Source organism: Phaenicophaeus curvirostris, chromosome 14, assembly GCF_032191515.1.
Source record: "Phaenicophaeus curvirostris isolate KB17595 chromosome 14, BPBGC_Pcur_1.0, whole genome shotgun sequence".
NCBI lineage: Eukaryota > Metazoa > Chordata > Aves > Cuculiformes > Cuculidae > Phaenicophaeus > Phaenicophaeus curvirostris.
The window spans coordinates 19648398-19668324 of NC_091405.1; the positions used below are offsets into that span (position 1 = coordinate 19648398).

General features: G+C 44.2%; 1 protein-coding gene across 1 annotated transcript in view; it reads left to right on the plus strand.

Annotated features, from left to right (window-relative positions):
• The first annotated feature begins 2803 nt into the window (after positions 1-2803).
• The window catches only part of RHPN2 (rhophilin Rho GTPase binding protein 2), a 29209-nt gene continuing 12085 nt past the window's right edge, over positions 2804-19927 (plus strand). Inside the window, exons 1-4 of the mRNA XM_069868511.1 lie at positions 2804-2999; positions 13311-13426; positions 16500-16628; positions 19171-19246. Of these exons, the coding sequence (XP_069724612.1) occupies positions 2943-2999; positions 13311-13426; positions 16500-16628; positions 19171-19246 (378 nt within the window). The 5' untranslated portion in view covers positions 2804-2942. The remainder of the gene's footprint in view (positions 3000-13310; positions 13427-16499; positions 16629-19170; positions 19247-19927) is intronic.

The window sequence follows — 19927 nt, forward strand, 5'->3', positions numbered from 1 at the left end:
AATATGTGCACATACATTTGTGTCATAACACTATGGTGTGTCTGTGGTAGGGCTGTCCAAGTTCTGGTCCCTCTTACCTTACTATTATGGGACAAGTCAAGCTCTGCCATTCTGTGCCTTTTTGCAGCACGGTCACTGTTCCCATCCCCTGGCTGGTTTATCCCGAAGGTGCACAAAACCAGATAGCACCAGCTAGAGTTCAGTAAAACAAAGAGAGAGATGTGCTGCAGTGATAAGATTCACTGCTTTCAAGCTCAACACTTGAGGCACAACCTACTGATCTTCTTTGGATGCAAATCCTTGAGCATTTGATGCTCTCTCAGAGATAGTGCCGAGTCTGGTGCACCTGAATTTACCCTCCTCTAATATTAGATAAAATATTAATCAAACATCTGCATCTATATATCCCTTATTCAGAGTGCATGCATTCCAGATTCCTAGTCTGTTATTACTCAGTCTTTACAATGTGGCAAACCAAACTTTCTGATTAATATAATCGTGAGAGATTGCGAAACGCTGCGGTATGAACCCATCTCTATTTAGGAATGCTGACAGCAACCAAAAAGCTGCTGAAGACAAGATGTTGAACCAAATGCTGAGAAGAGCAGGGACATGGGGTTTTTTTGAGGGTAAATCAGCCTTTGGAATGTTCTACACTACAATTTACATTCCAAGGTTAGGAAAAACTCATGCCCAGTCATTACACAGCTCAGCCCGAGCTGAGACCATACAGTTAGTGTGAGCCTTTTGCAGAAAATGCCTGTTCACTGTCTGCAGACACCACTTAGTGACTTACTTAAGAAATCTAATGCAGTTGTGATGAAGTTCCCCCTATCCAGGTGAGGGGAAGGCACACTCTAATCTGGTGATGTGAAGTGACAGACCCAGGATGTGGAAGACAGGGAAGGAAGCCTGTAAGAACTGTCTTGGACTCTTGAATTTGCTGTTAAATCGTGCTGTGTGCAGCACTGCTGCCTTTGGTTTATTCAGAGATTGCACCAGCCACAAAGACAGGCTGCATTTCATCACCAAGACATGTCAAAAGTTATCTTCGGTGTTGTGCTGTGTAGAAATTTCTGCCAATGTGTGTTTTACGCAGAGCCATGATAACATTCTCTCCTCGAGCTGCTCACTGCCTGACCCTTCACTTGGCTACTGACTCCTGGAGCTTTATTTGGAGGAAGAGCCTTTCAATGAGATCCATTTTGATTACTCCAGTGAAAGAGTGCAAACTCTCCACATGGTTATATTAATACTGTCTCAATTGCCAGATCGTATCAGCATGGCCTGCACTGGCAAATTTCTCATTTATCTCTCATTTATATTAGCCTAAACTATTTTATGTGTTTCACATTGGAGTTTTACAATAATGTAAAACATTCTTCACCCTGAATTTCTATTTGAGCAAGTTAAACAACTTTCCCACCTATTACTATTTAACATATAATTTGATACAGTCATCCAATCTCTTTAGAGTTATTGAAAACAAAAATAAAGGGAAAAGCACCGTGAAAAGAATTAACAAAATCAGGAAGAGCAAAACTCAGCTGACATCAGGAGAAGCAGATCCTTGGATCCCAGTCTCTGAGCTGCTGACTCTGGTCTTCTTCCTCAAACCCAGGCAGCAGACACGCAGTTTGCCCAGACTGCTCCGCATAACTCTCTGGAGACACCGGTGTTTTCAAAGGAAGTTTCTGTTAAGGATGCAATTCCACTGATATTTTTCCTTTGATAAAGAACTGTTGTCTCTGTGGATTCTCTCCTGACACAATTATACTGTACCTCTAAGAAAGATGGAGAAAGAGAAAGGAAGGGGAGGGAAAGACAAGTTTGTTAACACTGGTTTAGGTATTTTGCTGTAGCGCATCTTCCAATGCCCACGTAATTCCCTAGGTCAGACCTGGCTGGGACTGGGAACCAGTGTTGGCTGTTTCCCGATCCAAGTGTCCAACAACACCTGCGAAACTGGTTACACAGCAGAATATTTTGAAGACGGGAGGTTTCCAGTGCAAACACTGCAGATTTTTGCAGCTCTGAGGTTGATCCCATAGCGGTTTCCTGGAGCTGGGGCCAGACCTGCTTTTTTCACCAGGACACTGCTGGGCTGGTCCAGGGCTGAGCCCTCTCCAGCTCCCCGGGTTCTGGGATCTCTCCTTGGGCTCAGGGATCTTTCCCTAGCTCGAGGATGTCTCCCTTAGGCCTGGAGAGCTTTCTTGGGCTTGGGGATTTCTCTCTGTGCTCTGGGATCTCTCCTGGACGCAGGGATCCTCCCAGGCTCAGGGATCTCTCCTGGACGCAGGGATCCTCCCAGGCTCAGGGATCTCTCCTGGGCTCAGGGATTTCCACAGGTGCTCAGGGAATCTCTCCTGAACTTGGGGGTCTCTCCAGGTGCTCTGGGATCTCCCCCGGGCTCAGGGACCTCTCCCATGCTTGGGGATCTCTCCTTGTGCTCTGGAATCTCTCTCAGGGTCAGGGATCTCTCCAGGTGCTCTGGGCTCTCTCCCGGACTCGGGGATCTCTCCCTGCACCCCGGCATCTCTCCCGGACTCGAGGACTTCTCCCAGGCTCAGGAATCTCCCCCGGGAGCTCAGCGGTGCCGCAGCCCCCCCAGCGGGAGCCGCTCGGGGCGGGCCGGGCCGGGGCGGGGCGGCTCCTCCCCCGGCGGCTCCAGCAGCACCAGAACCGCCGGCGGCGGCGGCAGCGGCGAGAGTGGGAGATCAGATCGGATCGGATCGGCATCGGGATCGGCTCGGCTCGGCTCGGCTCGGCTCGGCATCGGGATCAGCTCGGCTCGGCTCGGCTCGGCATCGGGATCGGCTCGGCTCGGCTCGGCATCGGGATCAGCTCGGCTCGGCTCGGCATCGGGATCGGCTCGGCTCGGCTCGGCTCGGCATCGGGATCGGCTCGGCTCGGCTCGGCATCGGGATCGGCTCGGCTCGGCGATGACAGAGGCGCTGCCGCCCCGCGGGTGCCCGGCGCAGGACGGCTACTTTCGGAAGGTGCGGGCTGCCCGGGCGGGGACGCAGCTGCCCGGTGGCGATGCGGGTTCCCGGGGCAGCTGAGGGTTCCGAGGGGCAGGAGCGGCTGCGGGTGCTCCGGGGGTAGGAGAGGGGCACAGGGCCCCGGGATGCCCCGGTGGCAGAAGGGATGCAGGAGAGACGCGGGGGGTGCCCCGGGTGCCCCATCCCCTCTCGGAGCCGGGGCTCGGCGGTGCCGTCGCTGCGTCCCCAAGCTCGCTTTGCAGGGGAGGAGCGCTTCTACCTCCACGAAATGAGTACAGTTCCACCTTTTTCTTTCCCCCTGCGCTCTTTCCTTTTCCCTCCTCGCTGCATCCCCTCGCTTTCCAGTGGGTTGCCTTGTGTACCTGTAAGGGAGTAACTTCACACACACGCTGGGAAGCTCTAAGGAGCGTCTGCCGGGGGGCTCGGCTGCAGCCCCTGCACGGGCTGAGGGGCCGGGGCCGAGGGCAGCACCTCTTTGTTCCATGGAAAAGCGCTTCATGGATAAGGTTGTCGTTGTTCATCTCTGCTCAAATCGTAGAATCATCATAGAATCACAGAATGGTTTAAAGGGATCTCAAAGCCCATCCAGTCCCATCCCAGTCCATGGGCAGGGGCACCTCCCACTGGATCAGGGGCTCCCAGCCCCATCCAGCCTGGCCTTGAACCCCTCCAGGGATGGGGCAACCACCCCTGCTCTGGGCAACCTGGGCCAGGGCCTCCCCACCCTCACAGCAAAACATTTCTTCCCAAGATCTCATCTCAATCTCCCCTCTTTCAGCTTAAAACCGTTCCTCTCGTCCTCTTCCCACACTCCCTGATCAAAAGCCCCTCACCAGCCTTCCTGGAGCCCCTTTCCGTATTGGAAGCTGCTCTAAGGTCTCCCCAGAGCCTTCCCTTCTCCGGGCTGAACCCCAGCTCTCAGCCTGCCCTCCTATGGGACGTGCTCCAGCCCTCACATCATCTCCATGGGCCTCCTCTGGACTTGATCCAACAGATCTAGGTCTCTCCTGTGCTGAGGACATTCCAGAACTGAACGCAGAGTATCCCTGCAGTGCCCCTCAGCTCCCACCTGGATCTGGGGCAAGGAGGCACCTCTGCTCTGCTCCCCTCTCTAGGGCTGGTCAAGTTTTGCCCCACAGTATTTGCCTGCAGGAGCTTATGCAACAGCTCTCCCCTTCACCAGAGAACTGTTTGTGGCTGAAAAGAGGAAAGTTCTGCCTGTGCCAGCAGGAATTGGGGCTGCCCTGTAAATAACTAGGCAGACCGAAACAGAACTCTTACCAAATCTTGTTGGGTTTCTTCATTTGAGTAACCCTGCTATAGCATTTGGTGAGTAATCACCTCTTCCTTCATAGTCCTTAGCAGGAAATCATGAAGTGTGGCAAAGCTGCAATTATTTAGTGTTTTCACAGCTCTGTTTCTTGCACGGGAGGCTCATACATTGCCTTGGGGCACCTTCCTGAAAAAGCTGACTTTTCATGAACTTCATAAGTTAGGTAAATCAGCTTTTCCACCTGTTTGTTCTTACTGATGGGCACTGACTGAAGTTTACTAGCCAAGTTGAGCTTCATGAGCCATAAGGAGTTTATCTTATGCATTCAGACTTGCTAAAGGACTGCGTTTATTTTCTATTAAATTGCTGTATGTTAGGGATAAGCTCACTGAAACAGTGTTAGATCAGTGTAAACCCCTTATGCTGGAAAGGAATGAAGTTCTTCTCATGTGAAAATACTGTAAGATCCGTTTTATAGCTAATGATGAGCATCTTTCCCACTTTTTATTTACTTATGTCTTAAAACAGTAGAAAAAAAGATATTTATCTGATATTAAATAAATCAAGGTGAGCCAGTGTTGCAGTGGAACATTCCTCCCCCTGTTCAGTCAGATCTCTGAAAGGTTCACCCAGCTCAGAAATGTCTTTAATCAAGTTGTAAACTTCAGATCAGGCTAGATGCTCAAAGCCGCCTGTCCCTGGAAGTCAGATGTAAGCAGGAAACCAGTATTCCCTGTTATACATTAGTAGAATGGTCTTAAAGATCAGACCTTTGATTCTGACTCAGTGGGTCTAGGAGAAGGGGGGAGGGAAAAAAAACCCCAACCCAACTGAAAACCAAACCAATCCTGCTTATGGCATCTCGAATGGACAGAAGCTGTGAACCCAAGGAGATGCTTTGGGCATTGTATCTTCAGGCCTTGCATGTCCATGGGAGTGGCGTGCTAGGTGAGTTCATGTAACTGAAACCTGCTCTTGAGCTGTTCATGTGTGCCCATAGCTCTTCTCTGCCCTCCAGAGTTCCTTTGTATCACCCTTCTCTCCCTTTTTAAGTCACACTGCTTTGTTTTCCTGAAAAGATTTGAGGGCTGGTTCACCCACTGTGTTGGTGCAGAATCACACTGATTTCCAAGGCTAGTCCTGTGTTTTTAGGTCAAAAGGCATTTAATTGACCTTTCATAAGCCACAGAGCAAGGTGAAAACGCTTGCTTCATATCAGTCCTGCTCACAAAAGGGCTTCCAAGCAGTGTTTATACAGTGAGGTTGCTTTCCATACTTTGCAAGAATATTGTGCGCAATGGAATTTTATAATTGAGAAGAATCTAGTTCATACAGTATTAATTTGTTTTAAACTCTTGGTGTTTTCTTTTGATAAATGGATTACTGTGGGGAGTATGTGGTATAGCGGCCTTCTGTGCATTATGCCTCTTGAAGTCTTAGATACAGCATATGAGAAAACCATGCTCAGTGTTCCCAAGATTAAATTTACTTAATTCTTGTTGAGCAATTTTTTTTCTGTAGGGAGGAGGCCCCGTAAAACTGTGACTGGCTCTGTGTGAAGGGCAGTGAGCAGTAACAGGGAAACAGAGACACAGTCCTGCTCCCTGCTCTGACTCCTGTTGCCACCCTAGGAAGCTAGGCTTGCTGTGACACTGCCAGGCGACTGAGTGGTGATGGGTGGCGGCTTCTGCCGTCCACTTGCACCGTTCCTCAGACTCCCTCTCTGTGCTCCCTTCCAGCCACACCAGAACTGCTTTGTAGGGAACTTTTCCTCATACCCCATCTCTGTCTCTTTTCTCCTTGGCAAAGGCCTGTCATATCTATATAGGCAAAATTAAATTTCCATAAAATGTATAAGATGCTTTGAGCTGGCTCAGATGCTTCTTTTTACCAATACCTAGTTTCAAGAGAATTACCTGTGAGCCACACAGGGTTTATGCAACTCTTGTCAGTGTTGCCCTTATTCCCTTCCCTTTATACCTCCCCTCCAAAGCCGTTTGATCAGCTGCAGCCTTCCAGTACCTAAAGGGGGACCTCTAGGAAAGGTGGGGACAGATGTTTTAGCAGTGTGTGTTGTGACAGGAAAAGGGGGAATGGTTTTAAACTAAGGGAGGGGAGGTTTAGACTGGCCTGACCTAGTGAGATATCTCTGCCCGTGGCAGGGAGGTTGGAAGTAGGTGATCTCTAAGGTCCCTTCCAACCCTAACTATTCTATGATTCTATGAGGAAGAAATGCTTTACAGCGAGGTAGTGAAACACTGGCACATGTTGCCCAGGGAAGTAGTGGAGGCTCATCCCAGGAAACATTCAAGGTCAGGTTGGATGACACTGTGAAACTAGATTAAACATGTCCCTGTTCTGCAGGGTGGGTGGACTGGATGACCTGTAAAGGTCCCTTCCAACCCAAGGCAGCCTATGGTTCTGTGATTCTATGACTTTAGCTTTAAAAATAAACAACAAAGTCCTTGCTGATGTCCTGATTAGGATATGGCAAGGTGGAAGAAATACTTTACTTTCCATCAAAAAGAATATGGAGCTTCTGTCTAGAACTTTTTCTTTCTGGGAAGATAAGGCACCAGGAAACTGGTTCTGCTACTGTTCTGTTTATCTCAGCCATCACATGCAGATAGTTAGTTCAGTATATTCCATGGTCCGTTGCCAGGGCAAACTGTACCTGAACTCCTGGGCAGTGCGAGTGTTCTTGGACTGTCAGCCTCCTGCCTCGATGTCCTCTGTGCAGAGTTCCACATTCCTTCACTATTACCGGCAGCAGACTGTGAATCAACCATGAATATCCTGCACGTCCATCCAAGTTCTGCCTTTGGTGTTTCTTCCTTATGAAAGAGTCTGTGGTCAGCAGAAAATAACAACAAAATTAATGATAAGAGCCAAAACCAATTTGTTTTACAAGTAGAGCAAAGTGTTTAGACAGGAAAGGTTTTTCAACAGACTGAGAGCAATTAAAGCAGGTCTGTCCTTTATGCTGCTTTGCCTTTGTGAGTTGCTTCTCCCGCCTCTGGAGAAGTTACTCTTTAAGCCTGACATGGCTCTGTGGATTGCTTGGCTTCTCAAACCTCTTCCTGGTTTTTTTAGTTACTCTTGAATTCTTGTGGGAGAAAGAGCTCTCTCTTTTAAGCTGCTTCTCCTTTTTTTTTCATTACAGCACACCACCCCTCTAAATCAGTATGTTTTCATGAAGTAAATATCCCCCAAACACATCAATGTACAGAACTCGATATCAATGTACAGAACTCAATATTTATGAAGTAGTATTTGTCCTGTCACAGGATCCAGTGCTTGTGTGGTGATCAGTAGGGCTACGTCTGTTCTAGTTTTGGGTGGGTAGGAGTAGAACAAGGCCAGGTTGGGTGAGGCTTTGAGCACCTCCAGTGGGAGGTGTCGCTGCCCATGGCAGGGGGGTTGGAACTGGATGGGCTTTAATGTCCCTTCCAACCCAAATGATTCTAAAATTTAAGGAGGAGATATCTAACAAGTTCTTTCTGCCATATCTTTCCGATCTTGGTTCACTGCATTGTAACACCTTACAGATCGTAATTTTTCAAATTCCTCAGTCAGTCAGGAAGTTGCAGTGATAGGTTACTTGATAGGTTGATTTCTAAGGTTACCGTTTCCATACTTCTCCAGGCATCTGTTGGTACAGCGCTAAGCATCCCATCTTCCATTTGGCTGTCTGTACAGCAGTCCGTTGTGCGACACAGAGGCAGAGCAGCAGGACAGCTAGCTTAATAAATCTGTAGATTCTGATCAGTTTAATGCAGACACTCCTTTTCTCTTCCTTTTCTCAAAGCTTTGGTTCCATCTGCAAGGCTAGATACTAATCACAAACACTGAGCTGATGATTCAGAAAGACAGACAGTACATATTATTCCTCCCTGTCAGGGGAAAAGGCTATAAACAGAAATCAAGCCATTCCATAAATGAAGCACCAGGTAAAAATGATGATAGGTATGATAACCACCTCAGGAATCAGCACTTCCCTAATTAACTCTTTCTCTCTCCTTCCCCTCCTTAGCTTTTGGGGTTTCTTCTGCAGGGCTTCCCCCGACTGTGGTTTAGCTTTCTACCAACCTGCTACACCTGTGCTTCTACGGGGTTAAGCTCATGTGGTTCTTCTTAGTTATTAGTAGCCAGGCAACCATCAACATTAGCATTGACCCAGGAATATTTATTTCCTCATTTGTCCTCTTTCCACTTGTCTGCTGGGACAGAAACAATGTGTTGATGATTCATCCCTGCCCTGTCATGCCACAGCCACTCATTATATACGAAGTCATAAAACCTAAAACTGGAAGTAGGCTTCATGTGAAACTAGGAATCATGTGAAACTTGGTTTGTCAAGAGGTGAATGTCTCTGATGCAACATTCATTTTCATTTTGCTTAGTAAGCAGTGTGATGAGATGGACTATTGTGTAGAATATATGTGTTTTGAACTTAATGCAATAATTAGTTCTAATGCTTTATATAAATCTCTGGGGCCAGGCACTCAGAACTGTAAAATACTCGTTCACGGCATAGGCAGACCAGGCTCTGGAAGACCAGATCTGCCTCCCCCACCTTCTTAACTCAAATACAACTTCTGCTATTGAAAGATTTGCAGTAAAGAGCAAAAACTTCAAAACTGAGCTACGAGAAACATGCAAAGAGAAACTTCAATTATAGTAAGGAAATCAACATAACAATTTAGCAGGACTTGGGACCAGTGCTGGAAGTACTGGCATGAACCATACTGTTTACTGCAGTTGCAGCCAAAGAAGTTCTGTGCAGAGGTTAATTACACACATGTTTAAATATCTGGAGGATATGGCCATTTGCGTACGCTGCTGGGCTTGACAGGCAGCACAGGTTGCGCTGGCTGGAAAAGAATGTTTTATTTTAAGTAAGAAGGCACACCCAGTTTCAACTCTGTGTCACCTTCAGACAGAGTGTGGCTCATCTTGAACAGTTCAAACCACAACGTCATATTTATGTTAATTCAGATGCTCACCGCGATTACTCATTGTTTGGCAGACAGTCGTGATTTTTGTGTCCACCGCACTGGGTCTCTGATATTAAAAATTACTTGTGTCTTGAAGAAAGAACTTCCTGGCATCCAAATTAAATACAATTGCTTCTTTATTTGGGTTTCATATTTTTGACAGCTGCCTTCCCTCTGCGGTAGGTAATTTCTCAAGGCCTAGAGCCTAGACTTGGAAAACCACAAAAATTCTGCCTGTGCTCCTTAGACTGGAACATTTTAAGAATCCTTCGGGTGGGAATTAAGCACTGGTGCATCGTCCATCCATCTTTAACCTGAGCACCTGCCTACCGGCTTGCTGCCCTCTCTGCCCCCACCTCAGCTGTAGAATAAAATCTCCCCAAATCCTGCCTGAGTCCTGAACAGCCACTCGGCCGCTTCTGAGCGGTGTGGGATCTGCTGTGGCGTGGGCTGAGCCCGGTGTGACAGAGGCAGTGGCACACTGAGATCCCGCAGGCGTTCACAGCGCAGCTGCTCGCTGAGTGTGTGTGTCGGGGGGTGATGTCCATAAAGTTAAATGTACAACCCAGTGGGATGTCCTGCCAGCTAAGCTCAGGCATTAGTTCGAACAGCAGATGAGCAGCAATGCTGCTGGAATCTGTCAGCCTTCAGCAAGACACATGTGTTTATTTGTCCAAAATCAGGGTCTGTGGCTTTCAAGATGTTGCCTGACCAGGTCCATAAATAATAAATAGAAAGAATCTGTAACTTGTGTGCAGGTCTTGTCTCCAACAGGGATACACTAAAACACATCAGCTTCCTAATTCTGCAGTTCAACCAAGCAAGATGAAATAAAGGATCTGGCTAACTGAACTTAAGGTTTTAAAAAACTTTTTTTTTGGTTCAGGAGCCAAGAATATTTAAGCACTTTAAATGTTTCCTTATGAAGTGCAGCTATGCTCTGAGGGGAAGAAAGGCTCTAGAACTGATAGCTGAGTTTATGGTTTGAATTGTATTCACAGTGGAGTTACTCAATTTATTTGTCTTTACTTTTCCTTCCCAAATGCGTGCAATGAAAGCTTAAATCATTCTCCATTCTTGGTCATTTTTGCAACTTCCTTAGTAATAACCATTCTTCTGTTGCTATTTAACTACTAATTGTATTGATGGTGTAAAAGCCAGGGTAAGATCCAGTTCACTATCCAAGTTGTCTTGGATCAGCAAAGAGATAAACAGTAATTAAATGAAGCTTCTAGTATCCTGTAACAAGAAATGAAGCAGTAGGTGTGGAAATCGCTGGGAAGTTTGGCTGCCACTTTGGCTGCCAGATATTGTAATGAACTGAACATTAACATTCTTGGGATTGCCCAGATGTGAACGAGTACAAAAGCTGTCTAGGAAAGGGATCTTGTACATGGAGGAAAACAAAATGAAGCACTTTCTTGGACCTGTCTGTTAAATAACTTTCTAGTACACAGAATTTGTGCTTTACACAAGGGGGAGTCTTCCCCAGGTTGTGTATTTCTCCTGTGTTTGTGCAGATATTGGTTATTTTCACTGTAGGAAAAGAATCTAAGCCTGCAAACGAATGCAAACCAGCTGAGTGCCCCCATCCTCTGTGCAGGAGATGGAAAAAACAGTTTATTCCAAAAGGTAGAATGCCAGCTTGTAGGCCTTGAAGTCAGTGGGAGGTACAAGCTTGCCTGTTGTGAAAACAGACTCCTCTGTCCAGAAGAAGCCTTTCATCAGGGAGGCAGAAATGCAGGACTTCCAGGAACACTGGAGGTGATTTGGGTTCCTCTGCCTGTCAGCACCTTGTCCTATTAGGCCCCAGGACTGGTTTTGCATTAAAGCTTCACACAGAGATGAGTGGCTGGTCCTGAAATGCAGGGGAACATTTCTGCGATTCTTTCCCTTTGTACAGAGTTTAGATCGTTGCAGTTTTGCTCTCGTTGCTCAAAGGGAGCTTGTTTGATTTCTGGGCTGGAGCTTGATCAAAGGTCCACTGAAATAAACACACCGCTTATACCGAGCTTCATGGGCATCAGGCAGTTGATCTTCCTGAAAAGTTTCCCAGAAGGAGAGCTGTAAAGAAGAATTTGAGTGATGTCATGAAACTTGTTTGGCACACAGGAAGGGCAGGGAGCTCTGGCAAGAAGCTGCAGCTTTGCAGAGAAAGTCAAGACAAGGGCAAGGCAAAGACGTGGTTAGGAAGGATGCTTGGATTAAGTGGTTGAAAAAGAAGGTGGAAGAAAGCATCACAGACCTGTGCAGGGATGCAGGGATAAAAGGCCTAAGATGAGAACCGGCTATTCTAACTGAATGCAAAAAGCCAGAGGAGGTAATTTGCAAGGTTCAAATGAAAAATGGCATGGATGGTATGAAGAAAACTCAGAATGCCAGTAACAGCAAAAGATTATATAACATGAAGAAATGGCAAAGTAGGAAAACCAGTGGCAGCCCAGAAGCAGAAACAGGCTAAGACAAGAAAGCAACATGCGGGTACAAGACCATGTTGTACCTTTAAGCCTGCCTTGCTTATGGATCTGTTTATAAACGTAGGTAAAGGAAAGTGAAGTAAGTATTTGGCAGTTAAAAGACTACTTATAATCGGAGAGGAATGAATGAGTTTGCCACATGTGCCTGTCCTCTCCTGTAAGTTAATCTTCAACGTATTGTGCCTACTGCCACCCCGTTCTGGGCTTCTGCTGGTATTTGAGTGCAGAAATGTTGCTGCAATGACAGTAACTTACTGTGGTGTGGTTTTTGAAGTTATCTGGCAAACGGTGCTTCTGAAGATATTTGCACAAGCTTCCTGTCATTTTTCCTATTACAAACTTTTCAAACTAAGGATTTAAAATTAACATTAGGCTGTGGGATTTCTCAGTCGAACTGGTGTAATCTGGGTTGATAAACTCATTTCTCTTTTGTCAAGTCAATTTGCCTTCCCTTGCCAACACAAATAAGAACTGAACTTCAAATAGATGATTTGAACTTTGTGTTCTATTTAAATACTTGCTTTTGTTCTGCTGGTACATCATTGCCTGACTACTCATAATTAGAGCTTGTTGAGAGTCTTTCAAATGCTGTTACATCAAAACCACATTTTTCTAGTCAAAACTAAGAGGAAGAGGTCCAAAATAGTGCGTAATTTAGTGGCTGAAGTACTTGAGGGAAGACTTGTATCCGGCAGATCTGTCTCCTCCTTGTGTAATACGTGATCCAGCAGGACTCTGATAAGCTTTGTAACAAGGCTGCTCAAAAGGACATGCTTTATTTAAGTGTGAGCCTTAAAAGAGAGTGGTCTTACTTGCTTCAGGATCAGCAGTTAAGGCTGGGTTAGGGCAGGGTAGATTGAAAGATCTGAGGGCATCTCCTGGGTACGCAGCAGAGCTGTAGAGATAAGCAGTACTGTGCCAAAAATAAGTTTGAGACGTGAAGAGAGGAACGTAGGGAAGGAGGGGTAGGAAGGTCTGAATGCCAGAAGGAGCAAGAGCAGAGATGCTTAGAAAGGTTCTTAAAAGCTGAGCAGTGTTGCCACCAAAGCTGATCAGTTCTGTGATAGAGTTGTACTTCAGGGTTGCATATATCCCAGTACGGAACTCCAATAGTTTGCAGAGGTTACATAGAAGCTTTGATAACAGTTATTGCCTCACCAGAAACTGGTTTTATGAAACCCACAGAAACTCAGAAACACTCTGTCAAATTAAGTTGTATTGGAAAATAGCTTCAAAATTTTTTTAGCAAAGAAAAGACTGGCTCACATGTGCATAATCATAGAATCACAGAATAACCAGGTTGGAAGAGACCCACCAGATCATCGAGTTTTAAAGCAAATATTTTCTGCCAGGATTTTAATGTCAAATGCTTTGGTCATAGTGTCTCTCTTGCTTTTAATGGCCAAGTTGAAGAAACACTATTAGTCATTCATCACTGATATCATTGTAGTTAATTAATATTCATATAGAACCCATGCTGTTCAATGTCATTCAAATTCAGCGTTGCTCCTTTTTCAGTCTTTTCCAACTGCAACAAAACTTCTTGCTTCCTTAATTCCAGGGATGTAATCCTCTTGCTGAGACTGGCAGAAGCAAACTGCAAAATCAAAGAGCTGTCCTAAACCAACAGATCTTAAGAGCAGTAAGGATGAGAGCCGGTGCAGAAAATCTTCTAAGGTATGTGTCATGACTTCCTGCTTCTCCTGGCTGAGCAACAACTTATTTTTCTTGCTTTTATTTTGTACAAGTCTCTGAGCTGTTGCTCTGTCCCATCTGTCTAATGGCTCCCCTAACATGCTGCATCAATTACTGCTGGATGCTCTGTGAAACGCCCTGGAGTTAGTCAGTGCTGCAGCTCTGTAGAGTTATCTCCTGCTATAAAGTGTTCTTTCAAAGCTGCTGTGCTGTAGCAAATGAGCTGAATGTTGGACGAGCTGAATGTCGGACAGTCTTGTGTTGCCCTGCCTGAGCAGTTTTATTACTAGTGGTGATGGCAAGTGAACCTTGCTGAATCTCGTAATGGGTCCTTTTTACACCTTAAATCAAGTAAAGCTATTGTCACTATGCTGTGGGTTTTTCCAGGATCCTTTAGATGTGTGCTCCATAGCGGAAAGGACCATCAGGTGCCTTGTTTATTCCATGTAGTAGTGATGTAGGAGCAGCAAGGTAGTGCACGTTTAATTTGAGCTGTGTTACAGTTGCCACTGGATTCTCCTACAGTTGAGGCAGCTGAAAGAGACTTTGCCTTTTATCTATTATATTTTGTCCACAAATCTTTTTCTCAGAAATTTCTGACAAGGCTGTCCCCATAGGAACAGCCTAATGTTGACCCTGTCCTGAGGCTGCTGCATCCGGGGTTTAACTGCTCAGCCACCAGCCCTGTTGCTTTAGGACAATCCATCCCTCTGTTACACAGAACTGGACGTTGCCCCCACGCTCATCTGCAGGTCTCTCCCTTAGTGTCTGCTTCTCTGCAGCTGGAGGAACAATGGGTCTGTGAGAACAAAACTGTCAATATACTTCCTCTAGGGAAGTGACAATGCTTGGATCAATTCACTTGAACAGGTTGCCCTTTGCCTGCCTCCTGCCCTTATCTCCACTCTTTGGCAAGAGAGGTGATAGGTCCAAAGCTAATATGTAGTTTTAACCTCTGTGACTGACTTAATTTTGCTTCGTTTTCTGGCTTAAGGAGTAAAACTCAGAGTGGTTTGCAACCATTTGTATGCACAGCAAAATTCTTGGATCTGCTTTTGAAACCAAACACTGTTAATTCAGTTCTAACGTTCAACCTAACCATATCCTGAAGTCTGGCTTCTGACTCCTGTATTAACTGCTGAAATACTGGAGCTGCAGTTGAACAGAGTGGGAATATGCCCATTTGAGGAGTAGAGGGTGAGACTTATTTCTAAGTTATTAAAAATCTATAATGAATTTACACCTGTTAGACTATTAAAACTTGCAAGGTCTTTGAAAGAAGCAGTTTTAAAAGTAATCTGACCACTAGATAGTTCACATGAGGAGACATATTTACAGTTGCCTAAGGAAAATCCCAAATAAATGACCTTTACGTTTTCGGATTCTATTTGCATTTCATCAAGTTCTAAAGAAGCAAACTGATTGCTGTCCACAAGGAGCCCTTGAGAAAAAACTGGAAATGCGGGTTCCTTCACTTTTGGCTTAAAGTAAACACTAATCTTGAAACAAATGATCCATGTAGTGCAAAGACTTTCTGGTTTGGAACTTCTGAAAGTCACCCTCCCCTTTTCATTGTCTTTTGTTCTGGAAGTTCTAAGCTAAAACTGAATTCAGAGAAAAGTTACGTGGATCTGAAGGATATCTGTTGCTGTCTTTGCTGTTTGTCATTACAAAGTATGCCTGCAGTGCAGCAACGTGAAAAGGTAATCAAATTAACTCTGAATTGGTGTGGATGTTGACAGCAATGTAACCCTGTTTGAGAAGTTCGCCTGGACGAGTCATTAGCATTTCCGAGAAAGATATTGGAACTGTCCTGTGGAGGATGGGAAGCTAGACCAAACACAGAGCCTTAATAGCACCGTAATTAAATTGCTGCTAGCATCAAAGCTTGCCCACTTATGTCTGGTGCTGCCTTTCCCAAGGAAGTTCCACTCCACTCTATATTTGTGTCCAGTCTGGCTCATGTGGGCAGCAGCTGTTAACATTGCTCAATCCAAGCAATCTCAGGTATTCAGTGAAATACAGCATAAAAAATTCACAGATAACGCATATTTGTAACATGAAGTGCAAGCTTAGACTTTTAGCCTTGGAATAACTAGTTCTTCCCCAAGCCGCTCCATAAAACTGTAGCATTGTTCCAAGGGGAGCCCAGATCTACGGGAAAATTGTTCATAAAATTTATGAGGGGGAATTTTGTCTTAAAGAAAGAAAAAAGGTAAATGCAAAATGCTGCAAACAAAATGAGTTTGCTATTGTCTAATGATTTGAATTCTAATATATTTTAAGCCTGGATACATTCAAGGCCTTTTATCTTAAAGTCTCTTGAAAACAGTAATTCTGTATGGCGAATCAGTAGAAATAGTGATATACTATCCTGAAACACACGAACAAGGAATCACACAGAAATGCCGTGGGGGCTAAATACTAAGATCCAGTGTGCTAGCAGTTCAAAATGTTGTCATGTAAATACGTGAATGGCAAAGGAAAAAAGCAAATCCAATTTGCATCTGACAAAATATAGTAATAGAGAAAACTGTATTGTTTTAAAAAAATATCTTTCTACCTGCATATTTGGTTGTAAAACATTCTGTAGTTTTAGTTTTATGGGAAAGTTGTTTTCTTTTATTCTAAAGATCAGAATTCTCAACAGATCATTATTCGATTTATAAAGTGAAAAATCTGTTTTGAGAAAAATACCTCCTGACTTCTCCCCCCCATATTTTCTTCTAGGAGAAGATCCCATGATCCAAATCCCGGATATTGATTCTGTTTTGTTGATAATGTATCTCAAAATAAGTGTGACCCTTAATCACACAAAAATATTAGCCCATAGCGAACCTTCTACGTGTCTACATGCTGCTCTCTGGAAACTGTCCCAGGTGCTCCTGACAGAAAAACCTCATAAATTCTGAAACATGAGGCCTTGTATCGACTCTTAGGAGATAAAAAAAAAATCTTAACAATGCTGAGAATGCTGGCGAGGGGGTCAGCCAAGCCCACGGACAAACCCTTTTCCTCAGCAATAAAAACATTCTATGTCTCTTTCTTTCTGCAGAGCAACCACTAACAACAAAGTCCGAGAGCAGGTACTGCTGGAGCTGAGTTTTGTCAACTCAGACTTGCAGATCTTAAAGGAGGAGTTGGAAGGACTTAATATCTCGGTAGAAGTTTATCAGAATACAGAGTAAGTATAAAGCTAAGTTACTCAGTTATTAACAGATCTGCTGTTTACCACTGGAAACAAAATTGTTTCTAGGTGAATGTGAAAACTGGACAATAATTACGTAAAAGAACAAAGAGCTTGATAGGAAGAGAACATATTTGATGGTAGATTTGTTGACTAAGGGTTAGTCTGCATATTTGCTTTTCACTTGGGAAAGGTATGTACCACTAATCCTTAGATACGGCGTTCCTTTGTGAAGGAGAGTATTGCGAGAGTCGAAAGCTCCTAGGGCTTCACGGGGAAACACATGGCATCGAGCAGAATTTCTTGTGCTCAAGTGGCTGTTTGGTTCAGTGCAAGGAGTTAGCAAAACTGTTCTCAAATGCAGTGCATACAACAGCCCACTCTTCAGATGGAGAACACAAGTCCAACGCTTGATTTGGAACTTAGAGCAGACCTGAGGTAATCTTTAATGTGTGCACTTCAGTGATAGAAATCCATAATTCAGCTAGTTAAATCAGAGAAATTTTGAGTAGGTGAAGTTGGAATTGCTCCAGGATATTTTGCCAACTTTGAAAAGCACACTAAAGTTCAAATTGTGATGGATTCCTCAAAGATAGAACTGTAAAATTAAAGATTATTCATTGCCTGAATACTGCAATGATTTCTATTTCTGTATCAGTTTGATGTCTTGCTGCTCCTAAAATGAAACGTTGAGAGCAAGACTGCAGAAGCACCACTGCTTCTTCTAGCTAAAGAATATTTGAAATATGTGGATTCTTAATGAAGAGTGGGTCAGGCCCCAAGGCATGTAGAAGCCTTGCAGATGGACAGCAGTATGCTTTTTATTCTCTCCTGATCAATCTGTTGAGTGATGTTTTACTTTTCTGATGCTCTTCATTATAAGCACTACATAATTTTATGTTCCATCAGCTAAAATAATTCATAGAATCATTTGGTTGGAAAAGACCTTTGAGATCATTGAGTCCAACCGTACCTCCCTGTGTAACTGCTCTCCAGCCTTTATTAGCAAACAGCTATTAATAGTTGCTTTCTGAATCTATTGTGCTTATCGTCATCACCATGAGGTCACACCCGCATTGCTAGGTTACGCTGTATTGTGTTACACTGGTCTGAAGGGTTGCCCTTCCCAATACTTGTACATATCTCAGCGGGATTGAGTAGCATGATGCTATTTCTGCTCAGTTCTGGAAATCCGGTATCACCTCCCTAACTCTTCAGAGCCCCCACGATGTTGACTCTGTGGGTGTGGGACCTTAGAGATCTAAAAAATATGAATTCAGTTCCTTTGAATGACAAATACTAGTGTCTCCAGGGACTGTGGGTGGTACTAAAATTCACTGTACCAGCAAGTTAGCATTTCTTTTGAGTGTATCTCACTTCCTTTTGGGGGAAAAGTCTTGATATAATCTGTTGTAAAATGTTGCGGCTTCTAAAACCTTCATCATTGGCACTACCTGCAGTGGTGTTTTGGCATTATGTCCTGGAATTCCTTTTCAATTCACTTTCTGGATCGTGCCCACCAGTTTAAGGACCCTTTTGTCTGCTGAGGAAGCTGCACTCTTGCTCCCACCTTCCTGAGGTGGAATTTTCACCAGTAAGAAAGTGATTTTGCTGGCTTTGCTCATAAGACCATGAATGAAATGCCCCCACGGATTCTGTACTTAGTAACAGAACACACTCTACAGTCGTTAGAGAGGAAAATATTAGATAAACCTTATAATTGCCCAATACTGATCCATTAAACCCACTCAAAAAAGTGCTCACCTGGAAGCAATTCTGATCTTGTCTGTAATTAGGTGATATGCTTGGTGGAGATTGTGGGATAAATGCTGCTCTTTAATTCATAATAGTTTTACTAGCTAGTGTTGTTAATTAGTATGAATCAGGTTTAAGTCCATGATACAGATGTGTATTCTCTTGAGGATCAGACCTTTTTTGAAGTCAAAGTTCTCATCCTTATTGCCCTTTGATAGAGGTTGACTTGTTTGAAAGTTAACATCTAGCACTGTCTACAAACTAAGTAGTTCTCAGACTTCCTAGTTTTAGACCTCTCTCTGTTAAGGTTGGTATGCTTTGGCCCTGCTTTCCCTGGGTCAGACACACATCACTTCTACATACAAAACTGTTGGTAACATGTAAAATACTGATGGTAGCAATCAATGGTTGCCATACCTTTTACTGTAGCAGATCTCCTAGCAGCTGTGGAGCTGTTTTCTGCCTGTATAACATGTGTATGTGTATAAAGGTTGAGCTAAATTTCAATAAAACAGCCTTTGAAACTCACCTTTCCTTAAAGAAAAAACGCCCACAGGAAAAACAAAGCGCAGGGAAGTAGCTTTCCTCACTCTCTTCTTGAGGAGTCATAGGCCATTAAGCTGACTTTCTGGGGCAGGAAGGAACTGTTGTAAGCTATGTACCTTTTACCCGAGCACCCATCAGCATATTAACTTCCTGTCATCAAATGAAACAAAAGTAACTATATTAGCAACAGACAAACAGAAAACACATTTTTCTGAATCGCTTTGGTTTTTTTCCATAGAGAGGCTTTCAGCATTCCCTTGGTACCTCTCGGCCTGAAGGAAACCAAAGAAGTAGACTTTACACTCCCCCTCAAGGTAAATACTTTGAGATACATTTCAGAATGTTAACAGAAATGCTTTCTATTTCATAGTTGTTTAAAGAAGCAGAAGTTATATAAATAAAGTTGTTTCATTTGCCCTAAAACTGAGATCACAATGTGCTTAAAAATTAACCACCGATTATTTGGGATGTTGCTCATATCTAATTAGGACAAGGAGTAAGAAGATGACATAAGAAATCCCACATTAAAGACAATAGATTAAAACCAAAGAGAATAAAAATTCCTCCTACCGTGTTTGTTCCAATAAGACTATTGATTATTGCTGCGTGTGTGAAAGAAAGTAGTCCTGAAGGCTTTACTCTGCATTACCCAGCAATGCTCCAGCTTCCCCAAGCAGGCCAGCTCAGTGTTGCCGGCTTGGCTAATACACTCTGGTTATTTGAGCCACCTGCTGCGTGTTTTGTAGGTGTCATGTAGGTTTCATCTCATGGTAAACCATCTTGTCTCACCACAGCACTTGTCTGTCCTATCCCTTCATTCAGGTTAAATTCCAGGGCCAGGTTATGGTACCACTTTATGCCATTGCAGCTTTGTTAATTTAAGTGGAATTGCGCTAATATAGCTGACAAGAATCTGGCAGTCTCTTTCTGTAAACAAGTCTTTATGGTCACTTGATTCCCTTGTTATTTTATCAAACAGGTTTCATTTGTCCCTT